This window comes from Grus americana, chromosome 3, assembly GCF_028858705.1.
Source record: "Grus americana isolate bGruAme1 chromosome 3, bGruAme1.mat, whole genome shotgun sequence".
NCBI lineage: Eukaryota > Metazoa > Chordata > Aves > Gruiformes > Gruidae > Grus > Grus americana.
In genome coordinates, this window is record NC_072854.1 from 32,029,584 (window position 1) to 32,047,018 (window position 17,435).

Below are 17,435 nucleotides of genomic sequence, written 5' to 3' on the forward strand. Positions count from 1 at the left end.
GGAAAAATGAAAGGTTTGGAAAAAGAAGAATTGTAATCTTATGCTTTACCTGTTTTAATTTTATCAAGATAGATTTTTTTATCATAACACATGTGCAATCAGAAACCACTCAGGAGAATGCATATGCATGTGTGATCTTTCATGAGTCTGAAATTAATATATTCCTGAGTTGCTCCTGCAATACAGAATTTGGTACTGAACAACAAAAGTACACGAAACCAAAATGAAGCACTTGCCTGCTGTCTATGAGTTGGGTTTTTTTAAAATTACATAAGTAGCAGAAGACTTCTCAGTTTTTATTACATGCATCCTGATCATTGTCTGAAGCCATGCTGCTTTCTAACTCCCCCTAAATATTATACTGGTCATATTATTGATATGGTAGTGTATTGCTGGCATTTGTTATGGGCTTTGGGGAGCATATTCAGACATCATACAGTTATGTGACTGTTTTTGTGTTTTTACTTATTCTTCATATTGTTTAAAGGACTGCAATGCTTTGCAAGCTCAAAATAGAAATGAGTTCACTAATTCCCTAAAGTTCTTATCACTGAAAAATGTAGTATTTTACAACAAAAAGGGTAACAAGTACCTCTCTTCCCCATCGCATTACCTATGGAATACAGATGGGAAATATTCAGAGCTCACTGTTAATGTAGCTTCTTGATTAACCTAAAGCATTATCCTTAACTTTAAACAGCGATCCCATTTAAGGCACACTTTTCTTGACACTAAAGGAAGGACTCATGCAGAACTCATGCCTGATTAGTGAAAATATCCATGAAATGTCTACTTCTGCCTATACCAGTAGTGTGTCTTGCTGCCTAAAGCTTGACTAGTCAGTGGGTAGCTGCTATGAGCTGATGAGCTTCGGGGGTGCAAGTGCACAGCAAGCTTCTAGGGACATCCCTCCCTTGTCCCCCCATGGAGCAGTAGGGCATAACAAGGTTCTAATTAAGAAGACATAATTTCTGTGTTGATAGTCATAAGAACTAGTGGATCTGTTAAGTTATAATTTCTTAGGAGCATTTTTCTGACCGTTGTTGGTTCACTGCGGGGAGACTTCATGAGTATTATTTGCAGAGGGAAAATTACCTGGTTGTTCTTCTTATGTTCATATAAGAGGATGTTACTTCACCACAGTCCTTCTTTTATACATAATCTTGTGGGAGGAAAGAGTGGATTTATCCTTGTACTGATTTTAAAGGAGATCATTAAGCCTGCTCAGATGCAGAGTTTTGTAGCAAATCTGGAGATCCACAAATTGATCTCCCTGAAAAGGGGGTTTCACCATTTGTGTTTGTTGCAGATTGTCTTTAAAATGATGGGGTTTAAGTGGATAGAACATATCTGTTATGAATATCATCTTCAATATGTCCATCTGGCTCTTTGATGATGAGCCAGGCAAGACTTCGTTCCCCATGTATCCAACATGAGCTGACTTAAATAAGCTTATTTATTCTATTAAAAAAAAAAGTTTTCATGTTTAGGGTCAACAGAATAATTCTAAAATGTATAAATATGATTCTAATTGGGTCTTCTTAACAGAGATGTTTGCAGAAATATTCAGTATTGTGAATTTTAACACAAAAATCCTTTCATATTCTTCATTCTGAATATCTGTGACAATGGCAGTTCTATTCATGACTATTTTACCCAGAAATACATTTAGCAGTAGCTGTCCCAGAAGGGCAGTATAATATCCTTTGTCTGAAAAATCAAAACCTGTTGTGTGATGAACTGGAGTTTACTAAATGCTGAATAATAAATGTCTAGTATGCTGTCAATGGACAAGTCAAAAGAGCAAATGCTGCTGCTGATATGCATGGTCATACTCTGTTGTCTGTGACTGAAATTCAATCAAATTCAGAGTTCTGCTTTCTTGCTCTGACAAGGAGGGTTAAGCAGAAGTTGACATCTTATGCTAATCCCATATATTTCTGTATCTGTTTTTTTTCAATTCAGTCAAGGCACTGATGCCTTTTAAAACAATTAATTCCCATTCCTCTGTATCTTAAGTGATTGTAAATCAGGGATCAACACAGCTACTGTGCTGTAAAGCACAACAAACCCAGAATGTTATCACTTGCAAGAAAGGAGAATCAGAACCAGTGTTGTATCTTCTTTTGTAAATACATGAATGCTACAGAATTCAGACTCAGATTTTGAGCATCTTTTCTAAAGTTTTTGGTTCAGTTTTTGATAAGGTTAGGGGTGAGTTGTTTAATTTCACTTGCATTGTAATTTTAAAACCTAAATCTCTACTGTGAGAGCTGAAATTGTGTTTAGTCCATGAGCAAACATCCAGTCGTTTTTCTGTCATGCCTTTCAGTGAATCTGATTTCCCGTTCTAAAGTGATTAATATTATTCAAGGGGCTGATTCTGAAATCTTACCAGTTTTTGTTCAACACGGGAGGCTAATGGGTGAATAATAAAGAGGAGGAGAAGGTGATTGATGCCACTTATTTGGCTGCTTTATCTTTTATTATTTAGCAACTCAGATCAGTCAGAGAGCTACTGGAAGTTGCACTAGGCAGCTTATAATTCATTCAGGGTTATAGGGATCATAGCAATACATTTCAGTTTTTCTATTCTAGGCCATGATCTACGAGGGCTAGCATACAAGAACTACACAAATTTTATTTCACTCAGAATTTTCTTGACACATTAATTAACCACTTTTGTGCTGCTCCAAATAACCTGCTTAAATATCATTCACATATTTCTGTGTGTAATTAGCTCATTTGGATAGTCATGGAAAATTCTCCATTCCTATGCATTTGGAGTTAATCAATTCCAAAGACATTTTATTTTACTCAGTAAGTAAGAACAGTTAGTAGTTACCAGTTCTGAAATTTTCAGTAGAGCAGTATTGAACAAGTTGTCTGCAACTGCAGCATGAAAATGAAATAAAGGCAAAAGGAGATGTATTTGTAAAGAATATTAAAATGAACCCATTAGGGGGTCAAAGCAATCACTAAATTGATTAGACTAGACTACTTAAATAGATTTTTCTGAATCAATAATTATTATGGAGTCATCAAATATGTATGTGTTCTTAAGTGTAATTGAACCGCTGTCTTGTAATTTATACCAATGTGCATCAAAAGAATGCTCAAAGAATTCTAAAAAGAAGGGCTTTTTCTCCTGTGTTTCAGCTTATAGCTAGGTGAGGTTTTCTTCCATCTGGGGCACGTAAATTTTACCTGCAAGATTCGGAACTATGATGGTGCTGTTTTTTGAAGAAATAAAGGTTATATTCTACCTCTTGCATTCTTCAGATGTTGAATACAGTCAAGTACCATGGATGACATTCCTTTTTCTCCTTCCCCCCCCCTCCCCGCTTTGGGATTCTCATTAAAATTGTTATTGAAAGCATATAGGACCCACAACAAGAGTCTGTCCAGAGAATGAAAGAATGCAACATATTCCGCACCCTAAACATATTTCTGTATATTCAAACTTTCTGCCTCTAATATTTTCCACACAAAAAGCCCTCTGGGTTGCTTTTTCATTTCAGGTTCATGCTGGTTAAGTCAAAACCAAAGAATTTTTCAAAAGTAATGCAAGCTCTGCATCTTTTTTTTTTTTTTTCTCCTTTTTTTTGAGTAATGCCTGGAATGTCATAGGAATTGCCATAGTACAAATAAATAAAACCAACTATTTTCCGTATTGGAAAAGTTTTGATTAATTGTGTCTACAGCAGGGCATCTGCAAACTGTAAGAATGATTTCAGAAATGACCATGCTGGTCACTTGCCAGTATTATGTCTTCAGCATAAACAGCCCAGGAAAATGCAGTCAGATTAGAACAGAAGAATGTATTACAGCAATAATTCAAGTATGGTTTTATCTGAGACAATAAGACACACTATATCTGGTGTATATGGGAAGTTTTATATTTTAAAGTTCCTTAATTTAAAATGACACACACAAATTTTCATCTTTTGCTTACATCATTTTCATTTTAGTTTTTCTTTTTCTTCTTTTTTTAATCTTTTTTTTCCACTTTGCAATTTCATTCTTATTAATATTCTCATTGACTGTTTTTCCAGTATTATACAACTTCTGTGTGTGTACAAACAAGCAAAGATACTTCTGCCACAGTGCCTGTAAATGTGCTCATTGGTCAGTGTTCTGTCTCAAATTCAGGACATGATGTTTCGGTGTGGTAATTTAATTTTTTTTTAACTATGCAACTTTTTTTTTTTTTTCCCAAATGAGAAGACAAAGTGCTGGTGTGGCAGTTGCAGAACTGAATCATTTGAGTTCCAGTATTTGGAGCATCATTTTCTAATACAAACCTAACATAAAAAGAATACAATAAAGTACAAAGTGAATGACATCATTCTGTCTTATTATCTGTGTATAAGAAACTGACATTTGAGTTTCTGACATGTGAAGGACTTTTAGCACCTGAATTATACACATTTTCTTCTAAAAGGCCTGTTGATTTTCATGCTCACAATAAATAATCATTTCATGCTGCAGATTAAAACTGAGTTAGAGAGCATCAAAGTCACATTTTACAATGGAAATACAGCTGGTCATGCTCCAAGGTCTCACTGAAATGAGTTGTAGACTAATATTTAATAAGAATATTAGCTTTTTTAAAAAGTAAAATACAGTTCACAGTGGCACTGAAGAGGTGGGAACTGTTTCATGTATCCACCTGGCCATGTTGATGGACTGAACTAATAATAATCTGTGTGGATCTGTAAAAGGCAGACTTTGCAGGACACAGAGCAAGCATTATGGAAAATGTTTCAGTTCCTGGTTTATGTGTGCGGTTCACTCTCTCTGTCTATGCAGAGATCCAAAGTCTCCAGGATATTAAGGCTGCATCTTCTGTGAAATTAGAGACACTTTTGTTTTATTGTAAGTAGAAGAAAAACTTGTCTGAACCGTGAATGGGAATATATAGAATCATAGAATCATTTAGGTTGGTAAAGACCTTTAAGATCATCGAGTCCAACCGTAAACCTAACACTGCCCAATAAATAAATATATTTATATTTCTTACATATAAGCCATAAAACAGATGTTTAGATTTTATGTTTAAGTTTTGTGTTATTCATCACCTAAATATTAACAAATATTTTGGAATCTTTGGTTCTAAATAGTGCATAGGTACAATGATGAATGGCCCTATTTAAAATACAGAGAGAGACACCATCCAGGGAGGTACTATCCTAGACCCTCACCATTTATCCAGTCCTAAAGTGGTTTTCTGTTTTGCAGAGTGAATTCCATTGAATAACATTGATTTCCTATTTCAATAAAAGGAGCTATCATCCAAAAGGTGGATGAAATATTAAGGCTCTACTAGCTAATTAGAGAGATAGATAGATAGGTAGGTACACAGAGAAACGCTGTGCAAATAAAAAATCCACTATTGTCTTATACAGGCTGTATTTAATTTTGAAAACTAAATAACTGTGGGTTTAATTTTGTTTTTGTGGAAAATAAAATTCTTTTTAGATTTTAAAAACTATGGAAAAAAATCCATTTTTTACAATGTTAATATATTCTGTATAACCATTGATTGCATGTGAAAACACGCAATCCATTTTATGCCCCAGTAATTCTGAAACACCTGAACTCTTCTCCCTCCACGCACCACCTGAAAATTCACAAGACTAAGCATCCCTTCAGGGCTGGGAATGTATTTGCCAGTTTCAGCCTGGAGGGGTTTGTAACTAGCATTGTAAAGCCCTGATGATAGTTTTATAATGGAAAGCCTGAAATAACCTCAAGTACCACCTCACTAATGTGATTCTGTAATACATAACCAGTCTAATTTGAAACTAAGAGTCAGTTATCAAGGAATACATTTGTAGAGTTAATATTGTTAACCTCTTAATTTTCCTCTTCTCTTGGATTTGAATTACAGTTTCCTTCCAAATAAAATCCACTGATGAGACACCTAATGGTTTTCTACTTCAATTTTGCTGTTCTGATTCCTTTTACAGCTATCCCCCACTGTCTTTCTATTTAACCCCCTTGCAGAGTCCTTGCAGTGAAATCGTTATGCAGATCAAAGTATAGTCCTGATGTCCAAACTTTTCCAACTGCATTAGCCTCTTCATAAATTGATTAGGAAGAGCATTGCACAGGAAATGGCTATCAACATGGCTTACATTAAGAGTGGAGCTAGTGCTCCAAATGTGTTGTTTCTCATCTCTCTGAGTGTACGTAAACACTTGCAGCCCTGTCAGTTCCTTAAAAGTAGTTTGAGTCTTACTAGACACAGACAGTGTTGCCATGGAGTCATACTTAGATTTCACAGCAAAGCTGGAACTGATTTCCAGATAATAGTTGAGTTAGGAAACAGAGAGAAAATGAGAATGAGTAAACAAAAATTCCAAACTGCCTATTATTAGATTTGATTTCTTCTGTCTTTCTATATCAGTTACAGATATAATAGTGATGTAGTTTGGGGGTTTGGGGTTTTTTTTAGATGGGAAAAAATATAATTAAGAATTCAGGGGATTATTCTTTCAAGGGAAAGAAATCAAGTGCTATACCGCATTATTATCATTTGTGTGGAAACAACGAGGTCTTTTAATATGTGAATCTCCTTAATGGGTCTATCTTGAAATTGTGCCTGTATAGGGGATAAAAGATCTGATATTGCTTCATTAGCCTGCATCTAGCAGTTATGTTTCCCAAAGCAATTTGCAGCATCGTCTTCCTTTCATTGTCACATTTGATCATTTTAGAATTTGCTCTGAAGAATGACGATGTCCTTATGTGTGAATTTCAGGGTATAAGCCAGTACATTCAATAATCCTTGTTAAGAAACTTAATCAGAATCTGGCTGACAAATGATACAATCAATGTCACACAATTAATCCGTTGCAGAACTGCATAACAAGCAATAAGATTACACTTTCTGTGCCAATTAATGTCCTATAAATTCCTGCTTTACTTGAAATGTATTATTAAACATGTTTGTTATTGCTGTACTGTTATTATCATATGATGCTTTAAAGTATGAAACACAATTTTGATTTTGTGATTTCTCTTACTAGTGGCTAGCATTCAGAAGCTTCCTGCTGCATCTGTTTTAACCGACATCAATTTCCCCATGAAAGGAAGAAAAGGAATGGTTGATTGGGCACGAAACTCAGAAGACAGAGTTGTCATCCCTAAAAATATCTTCACCCCTATGTCAACAGGTAAAAAAGCATATCAGCATGTTAATTTTGTGTTAGCTTTAACAAGGGAACTCGGAATCTTTTCTCATAGAACCACTGTATGATATAGAAGTGGTTATTTTATCCATCTTCAGAAGAAAACCAGTACCCACAGCTTATCCCAGAGGGAAATGACAGGGCTTAATTTCAGCACCTTGAACAAAAAAAGCTACAGAAATCCTACGCTGAATAGCCAATGCTTAGTTATTAGATTGTACCTGTGGTGGTATAAGGTGACCTGAAGTGCAGCTCTGCTGAACCCTCTGAAGCTTCTCCACTCCAACAGATTGGGCCATTCTAACAGGTCACCTAACTTTTTACCAAAGGATACTCAGCAGGCAAATTACCATGTCTTCAGACACAATTTACAAATGCTATTGCGGTGCAAATTTTTTTAAAATGTGATTTTCAGTGGTTTAAATCTTTTGATATATTCCTGACAGTGGTACATCTTTATGACACATTTCCAGGATATAATTCAAAATTATGATGGTTTATTTAAAATAAAATTTCTACTGGAAAGATAAATGGTATTCACAGTTTTTAATGCTGATGGGGGTTTGGGAAAGAGAGTTTAAAAATCTTTTTTTCCTTAATCTTTTCAGAACTAGATGAATCAACTGTATTTGTACTTGGAGCAGTGCTATACAAAAATTTAGAACTCATTTTGCCCACTTTGAGGTAAGAAATTTCATAAATACTATGTGAATTGGACTATTTGGGGATCATAACTACATTACATGTCAGGATAAAAGTAGACAACCAAGGCTGTTTGCATATTGGTATTGTTGGATTTTTTTTTTCCTGTTTAAAATATATATGTGTATATTTGTCTTTCCTTCATGCCTAGCCATTTGTATGATGCAAATAGCCTTTTTTATCAGATTGGCTTAGCTTATATTTTGTGTCATCTATATTAAGCTTAATTACAGAAATGTTTGATTAGAAGTATGTACACAGATGCATATTAATGCTCAGGCCACTTGTGCTTCAAATTACTGTTTGTCCAGTTAATACAAGTGATCTAGTAATGACATCATAACCTGATGTACTAAGGTTGTCTGCTCTACTTCTGCAGAAGTCTCTAGTGGTAGTTTTCCAAGTACTTTTTCAGTGCAAGCTGTATTCAGAAGGACCAGCAGAGCTATAGAGAGGAACCATTTTAGAAATAGCGTGCATGTGCCTGAACAGCTGTGGTATGTCAGTTATGAGGGCCATACACATACATAAAGAAATAGGAGGATACATAAAGAAATAGGAGGGTGTCTTGTTTCACTTTTTCCTTTCTGTACCTGATAACAGACAATTTGGAAATAAACATTTAACCCCCGCTTCTCAAATTACTGGTTAAGATCATTTCATGGTCCATTAATACTCTTATTTCACATGATCCTGTGCACCATTGGTCTACTTATGTCCTTTTGCGGTAAAAGAAACAAGTGCAGATTGTGTCACAATAGCTGCTAATGAATTCACAATAATTAGAAAAGATAGCAATTAGGAAGCCACCAGATCTCTGTTTAACCAAAACTTCAGGGTTTGAAAGAAAGGATGGAAAACCAACAGATTTTTGCCAAAATCCATTTGAAAACAAAAAAGACTCAGTCCTAAGAAAAGAAAAAAACACTTCCCATAAACATTGCAACGCACTGTGCAATGAGTAGCTGCAATGTTGGGGACAGAAAGTTCTCTGAGGTAGAGCGCAATTCAAACAGTGATGTCCTGGCAGGACACCTGGAAGCCTGGGGAGTGCTGGCGAGAGCTGTCTATGCTTAAGGCATGGTATAAATGACAGCTCATCCACTTCTGAAGTGTCACTAGGCACTTTCCATTTGTTGTGCCAGTTCCTGAAATTAGCCAGGAAGGAAGAGATGTTTGGGAGAGATATTTTTTCTTCTCTTCTCCCGTCCTCAAAGAAACAGAGTCAAATGGCTATTGTAGACCTTTTTGGCAAACCTCAGAGACAATCTGCCAATCCTAGGAAAGCATCAAGGTGGCCGTGTACCTTTCAGACCTTTGTATTGTAAACCACAGTCTACGATCATGCCTTTTCAGCTCTCATAGGTCAATAGTTTTAATTTATAAAAAAAACAAGTGTTAACCTTGAATGCTGTATATTTGCTTATATGAAAAGCCTTTCAGGGCTTTTATTTCATCCCTTAGAAAAGTGAGATTTATAGGCCTTACTAGATTTTTCCCTAGAATCAACAGCATCCCAGGTAGCAGGAATAGGGACAGAATAGGGACATAAAAGCACAGCAGCTTAAGTACTATGGACTATGAGAAAGTGCATCTTCGTTCACAAATTTTTTGCTTTCATCTGTTCTGCTTTCGGCTGGTTACTGATTTACACAGCAAATGTGACCATTTTGCTGTACAATTCAGTTCATAGAGAGGTTTTGTGAGCTTCTAAAGAAAAATGGTCTAATAATCTATGTATATCCATTCATAAATGAAGTCTTTAGAAATTCAAATATGAAGATATCCCACTTTGCCTCTGAATATGCTCAGTATTATTTGAATCCAATTCTCAGCTGCCCAAGAAAAGGAAACAAATACTATTACTTCCTCTTATGTATGTGAATAAGGAATAAAAGTTATTATTAATCTGTGATACAAAAGTATAACACATATTCCCAGGTACCTCTAGGCTCTTCTTTGTTCAGAGTATAGTGCCTCAGTACTTCCCTGCACTTCTTTAATATTTTTAATGAAGTTAAACTGAAACTTTTACAGCTTGCATTTCTTACCTCATCGGGAAGTGTATCATGCTGGATTTCTTTGCCCATGGTAGTCATATTCAAAATTTGATCTCATGACCATAAAATAGTATCTCAAAGGTGACACAATTTCAAACTGTTTTCATAGAATCATAGAATCTTGAACAGTTTGGGTTGGAAGGAACCTTCAGAGGTCATCTAGTCTGCCCACCTGCCATGGGAAGGGACATCTTCCACTAGATTAGGTTGCCCAAAGCCCCATCCAACTGGCCTTGAACACTTCCAATGATGGGGCATCCACAGCTTCTCTGAGCAACCTGTTCCAGGGCCTTACCAATTTCATCATTAAAAATTTCCTCCGTATGTCCAATCTAAATCTACCCTCTTTCAGTTTAAAACCATTGCACCTTGTCCTGTCACTACAGGCCTTGGTAAAAAGTCTCTCTCTGTCTTTCTTATAAGCCCCCTTTAAGTACTGAAAGCCTACAATAAGTTCTTCCTGGAGCGTTCTCTTCTCCAGGCTGAACAACCCCAACTCTCTCAGCCTATCTTCATAGAAGAGATGTTCCAGCCCTCAGGGCATAGTCTAACAGGTCCATGCCTTTCTTGTACTGGGGACCCCAGAGCTGGATGCAGTACTCCAGGCGGGGTCTCATGAGAACTGAGTAGAGGGGGAGAATCACCTCCCTCAACCTGCCAAGCTTCTTTTTATGCAGCCCAGGATAAAGCTGGCTTTCTGGGCTGCAAGCACATATTGTTGGGTCATGTTCAATTTTTCATCTACCAATATCCTCAAGTCCTTCTCCGCAGCGCTGCTCTCAATCCCTTTACTCCCCAGTCAGTATTGATATTTGGCATTGCTTCAACCCATGTGCAGGACCTTGCACTTGGCCTTTTTGAACTTTATGAGGTTCACACGGGCCCACTCCTCAAGCCTGTCAAGGTCCCTCTGGATGGCATCTCTTCCCTCTAGCGTATCCACTGCAAGACTGAGCTTGGTGTCATCTGCAAACTTGCTGAGGGTGCACTCAATCCCACCATCTATGTCATTGGTGTAAATATCAAATACTATTGAATGCATTTTGATGCATTCAAACCATTTTGATGTTCATTCAGATGGAATTCTGAGTTAGAAAAAACTGCTACTGTGATTAGTGCTGAATTTGTTAAGCTATTATACTCTTTGCAAAAATTAAAACTGCAATGCAGGTTTTAATAGAATCTTTATTATAGGGTGGTTTATCATTTTACCCTTGCTCAGGTACATGAATGAAGGTTTCTGTACATCCCACTGCATTTGGAAAAGGTTTATTTTTGTTTACTTACAGTTTTCAATGAAAAACTATCATTTTACATGAGCTTATATTAATTACTATTTGTACTAATCTTATTTAACTGCAATAAGCATTATTGTGATAACCATATTAGTGCTGAACGTAGTGAAATGCTTCACCACAATAGCACTGTGTATGGAGCAAACACCCTAAAATGTGAAGGGAGGTAACATCATCTAGACTTTATATGACACCCAGAAGTGTGGTAGCTATGCACAATGTATGAATTAAAAAATCATTCTGGATAAGCATCTCATGTGATGCTGTTCTAAATAAAATTACAGTTGACAAAATATGTTAATAGTGGGAATAAAGATAAACAAAACAATAAATCAAGATAAAATAAGTAAAATGGGCTTGTGTTTGAGTCAAAAGGCCACATCATTTACACCTTGACAACCTGATAAAAGAGATGATTTCTATTGGTTGCAGTTAAATATCCAGAAAGCTTTACCACTTCCCATGTGATTTCAGTCCCTGGCTTTACAGAAGTTAGGGTGGGCGTAAAGTAAATATTTGATTGTATGACCCCTATTTTTTGTAGTTTTCAGAAGAACAAAGGTGACACACATTCCCATACATCCCTTAATATCAGCACTAAAAGGTATGCAAGCTTCTAGATCATCACAAGGAATTTCTCTTTTTAAAATAAACAAACAAGTAAATAAAAAATATCTCAGTATATCTTTAGGGAAAACCTTTCAAAGCACCTAACCACAGATCCCCATCTGGTACATCACAGGTGTTCTGTGAGTAAAATGAGGATTTCATTATCTAGGACAGCCTACACAATATATTTCACAAACTCCAAAATTAGCTGCATTTTACCACATGGGCTTGATTTTTCTTGGTTTTATTGGCATAGAGTGTGTTAAAAGTAAGTCTTGTAAACACAGTGTGAGATGAGAACTTGGCAATTACATTAATCTAGAACTTTTTGGACAATGTGTTTAATCCTAGTGGTACATGTATATTATTCAAAGAATTTTGCCAGAACTTTTTAAACAAGAGGTTAGGGAAAAGAAGAGAAAAGTACTTTATTCTTCCTTATAAAAATAGAAGTGGTGGGTTTTTTCCATGCACAAGTAAATAAACTTCATCTGATTCTATTTCCTAATATACTTTGCTGCATTGCACTGTTCTTGTAATGTCATATGGATTTTTTTAAAATCATATATTGAAATACTGAATATTTTGAGCACTATAGGCTGAATATTATTTCCGTTGCTCTTACATCCCTGAGCATGTTTACGTTATTGTTAGGTTCACAGAAAATTGATTCTCAGTACAATACTCATCTAAAAGATATTATATATAATTCCTCTCCTGGGCACTCTGTAGGAATACATTGCATATTGCTATACTGTAAGATAGTTTTTAACTTTTCTTTTAACAAATAAGAACAAATAAAGAATGAATGATTTTGCTGTAGCAAGCTTTTTTACCCATCACTTAAACAACCACTGCACTTTTTCTGCTATGACTTCCCGCACTGAAATGTTCTCTTTCACCATTTGCACCAGCCAAAAGGGCCCTGAAACTTCCTTAGGTCAGCTTGGTGAGACTGAGGGTGGAGTACCTCAGACAGGCTTTTACTGCATAGTATTACTGCCATAGCATCTGTAATTTTTCTGTAATGTATACTACATTACACATTGAACTATAACTTCTTTCATGCTGTCTTGAGATAGCAACATGCCTTATTCATAAGTTCATTTTTCTTGAGTAACATGGAGTTGTTCTAAAAAGAAAAGAAAAAGAATCAATATGTGTACCCTTATATAAAAGAATACCCTCAAAATGTATACCCAGATAGAAAAAGACTTTAGTAAAATAACTATTTTATGAGAGGGACAGAAACCCAAATATTCCACCTCCTTGGGATGTTTTGTAAAAGCTGATTACTTAAATTCCTGAATAAGTGTTCTCAGCACTAAGCTGTTGTTTAAAAAAATATCTTCAACAAAGATATCAATGGCACTGCATCAGTGATTTTGAGGGAAATTCTTGTGATTACAATGCTTTGAGCTTTAATTCAGTGGTTTCTTAATGTGTTATGTGAGTTTAGAATATACTTGCCAGATTGCATTCTTCCAGGGACTATATAAACAGTCAAATATGAGATATGCAACTAGGCATTCAGCCCAGACAGGACAGCCACGAGTGATGCAGATTTTATTTCACAGCAATATAGCCAGTTACATTTATTTTCTGGTGAAACAGTCTGCTAGGGGCTCTTGAGAATGTAAGTGGATTGGTAAGGTTTTAATGAGACTGAGGCAAAATTGATGTACTGAGGTTACAGTCTAGGCACTTTAAGTGCTCTTTTGGATCTCACCCTAGAACCATCATAACTGTACCAAAATTAGATGCAGCAAGGCAACATTTCTCAATCACAAAGACTGACTGTGATCGAGTACTTAAGTATCAGTATTTATATTAGCTTATGTGAATTTCCAAAATGGGCAGCATCTTTTAATAGCTAGTACACTCTATTTCCACCTGTCACGATCTGTTAGAGAAATCAGTTTTGTATTTATTTGGAGTTTGGTTTGTTGCTGTTTGTTTTGTTTCTTTTTTTTTTAATTATGCCTTTCTTGGGAACATTTATAGATACTCAACTACTGTATGTAGAGTACAGTACCATCATTACTGTCCCTCTACAGAATGCACTGAAAGTTTGCTGAACATTAAATGTTAGTCTGATAGAGAGACATGTTTTCGTCAATAATGTGTGAGACTTTGAAGTGCAACCAAAGGGAAGAAATAGGAATTAAGTAAAATAGAAAGCCACTTCCATTGGATTTCCATTCTGTGATTTGACTGAGGAAAATTGGACTAGAACTCACACCTTGCCCCAGAAGAATAATTTCATTCCTTGTGCCGAGTAAAGTGCCCGCTGAGTTAAGTTTCTGTTACTGCAGCCATGGCAATTCCTCTTTCAATGATCCAGCAAAATGGAATCCTCTCCTAAATACCATTTCCCTAGAGAAAATAAACAATTAAACAACAACAGAAGAATATTTATACTGTCTATTATAATTACATCTAAACTGCCTAGTTTCTTCTTTGATAACCTCTACCTGCAAATGTCTTTCTGTGAGGTTTTATGTTTGTTTATGTGTGATCAGCAGAAAGAGTTGAAAGCAGCATTACATACAAAGGAAATACCATAATGATCATCAGAACCAGTCAGGCTGATAACTGATGGTTTTCTAAGCCTGACGGGGTCATAAGAAGCAAGAATCTCAGACATGAACATCATGTCAACATGTCTTTATGCCTGTATTAGCATAACCTTGGCAATACTAGGTCTGTCCTAGAAAGGTAGCTACAAAACATAGTGATACATGAAAAGAGAGATTGACAATGAACTAGAGAAATTAACAGAAAATTGTCATTTTGAATAACCTAGTACAATAACATAAGGCCAAAACTAATCTCACATATATTAGAAAAAATTGTTTGGTTTTTGTGGGATTTCAGACAGGGCACTACTATGGAATATATTTTTAAAAGTATTTAGATTATGAAATTGCCTACTCAATGGTTTTCAAAAACTGGAAACAGATAGGGTTTTTTTCACGTGCACAAAGTCAACAGAAGTGTAGAATCTCCCATTGCACTCATCCATCTTCACAATTTTACAGTTAACAGTCAGAAAACAGTCCAGCACAGCACTTTGGAAGAAAAATGACTGTCTCTTATAAAACATACTTAGTGAGTCTACGTTGAGTGAAGCGAATGATATGCATTCAGATATTGACAGAATGTTTGTGTCATCAATACACCTTTCTAATTAGTAAATTGTACTTTAAGGAATGGCATTTCTGCCACCATTGTTGCTCTTCAGTCTTTAATGTGTCAGTTATGATTGGTAATGAGTTAATGTTTTCACTGATTCCGAACCAATTTATTTTCTCCCTGAATATTTATTGACTAAAATCATGCAAAATACCCATGAGATACTTCTTTAAATATAATATTGGAAGCCTCATTTAACCTCATACTAAGTTAAATCTTTCACTTTTACATGTTTTTTTCCAGGAATTTTACAGTTGTTAATTCAAAAATCATTGTTGTTACTATACGACCCGAGCCCAAAACTACAGATTCTTTCCTGGAGATAGAACTGGCCCATCTGTCTAATGTAAGTACAAAGATAGTTGATATGTTCTTCCCAGAGTATTTATCAGATCATGTGAGAGAAATAAGTGGGTCTGTTTTAAATACCAGGTAATAAAACCCAGTTTAACTGCTAAAACTTAAGTCCAGGAACACTCTAACATACTTTGAAGGGAATATGTACTTGTTTTGTGCATATGTATATGCAAAACAAAATTAATTGTTCCATGAATTTTGAGGTTTTCTTTTAAACAGCAATTTCTACTGAAAACTAACTGCTAAAGCATTAACTGCTTTGATAGTACAATTGAAATTGTTGTATTATGCTGAATGCTTAACCTTTTGCTCCCTGCATAGGTTATATAGCTACATAGTTCTTCAGGCCTTTTCTTCTTTTCTTTCATTATTTTATATTTGAGAGTCAGGTTTTAACTAACCTGTTGCAGCAGACTTTGACAAAAATGCTCTGGTTTCAATTTAGCCTGCAGTTCTTATAAATGTTTGAGATTTTTTGTGCAATTATTTTTAATTCTGTACTTTTCAGGCTTTAATATCACATTAAAAATGTTTTAAATCTGAAAAAAAAAGATTCTATGTCTAGCTATATGAAAAATATTAATCTTTTCTTTGTGCTGTCAGTAATCTCCTAGCATCCACAGGGAGAATAAAATAACTTTTGTGGGAAATTTTTGTCATGTACAATATTGGGGAAATAATGTTAAATAACAAGCATGGGAGTAATTTATGTGAAGGCATGGGAGTAATTTATGTGAAGGCATGGCATATAAACTCGGTTTATGTTACTAAAAGAGTTTACTTTAAATAAAGTCATAAAGAGACAATTGGAAGAGACATAGTTACTAGAAATTTAGTAAATAGCATTGTTATACAAAAGACTGTAAAGCTGTGATTTTTGTTATAAACAGTTGCCCATGTGGTCATATAGGTACAAGTCAGCTGAAGAAGCTTCAAATATTTCAGTCAGTAGCAAATTTGGAGTAGTGCCTCTGGGCAAAAGTACGAAGAACACTCTTTGAACTCTAGCTCTTTGGTTTACATTTCACTCAAGGGTAGAAGAAACTGACTATTTTGCTACCAATGGTCATTATGACCCACCATTCAGTTCCCAGAAAAATATTACAAAGAACGTCTCAGTGAAATTTACTGCAAAATCAAACAGAAAAAAAACCCCCACAAAGGAACAGAGGAACATAAACTGAGCTGACTCCTTACCTTTCAGTAAGATTAAAAGTTTATTGTGAAGAATTGTGGAGATTTTGTTTCTTATGGTTCTCTGTTTCTATTGAATTTCAAGATGGTTTAGGGTGGGTAGATCTGGGGTTTTGTTTTGGTTGTGTGTGTTTGGGGTTTTTTCAATCTAAGTTACATCATATACGTTAAGAGAAAATACCAATCTTTAACATAACTTTTGTTCCTGTCAGAAATTTCACTAAAAATGTAATCAAGTATTTGCTGAAGTAGACCACAAATTAATCCTATATATCAAGGAAAAAAAACCCTGAAATGACCCAACTTTGAAATAAACTACTTGTTTTGATCTTATGATCTTACTAAGGTCATTATTAGTAAGAGTTTATTGTATTTCTCAATGCTAGATTTTGATTTCCATTATTTTAACAATGGTTATGGAGCTATTTACATGAGTTGTAGATAAGGAATATTGGAATGTGACTTCTGTATTTTGAAATTGGAGTTACTACTCGCAATTTGGGGTAGTAGGTAGAAAAAAAGATTGTAATTACTTTGGTCACTTATGCTAGAAAAGAAATTAAAAAATTAAAAGGAAATTAATATTAGTAAGCAACATGTCAGCACTGAAAATACTTATAAGACAAACACAAGCTATTAAAATCAGCACAACTCAAGCAAGGCTAGGCTAACAAAAGGTTGAACTGCTGTCCTCACAAGCTGAAATACTAGAAAAATCTTAGGGATTTTTTTCTTTTTTCTTTTTTTTTAAATCCATCCCTTTGAGTAATTTACAGAACAAGTTTTTACCAAGTTTCAAAAACTTGGAAATGAAATGTAACTTCATT

At 35.2% G+C, this 17,435-nt stretch overlaps 1 protein-coding gene across 7 annotated transcripts in view; it reads left to right on the top strand.

Moving 5' to 3' along the window:
- The window catches only part of ADGRB3 (adhesion G protein-coupled receptor B3), a 475,142-nt gene that overhangs the window by 269,663 nt on the left and 188,044 nt on the right, over window positions 1–17,435 (top strand). For all 7 annotated transcript variants that reach the window (XM_054821234.1, XM_054821235.1, XM_054821236.1 and 4 more), the window contains 3 exons: window positions 7,035–7,181; window positions 7,805–7,880; window positions 15,301–15,403. In XM_054821234.1, coding sequence (XP_054677209.1) covers window positions 7,035–7,181; window positions 7,805–7,880; window positions 15,301–15,403 — 326 coding nt within the window. The remainder of the gene's footprint in view (window positions 1–7,034; window positions 7,182–7,804; window positions 7,881–15,300; window positions 15,404–17,435) is intronic.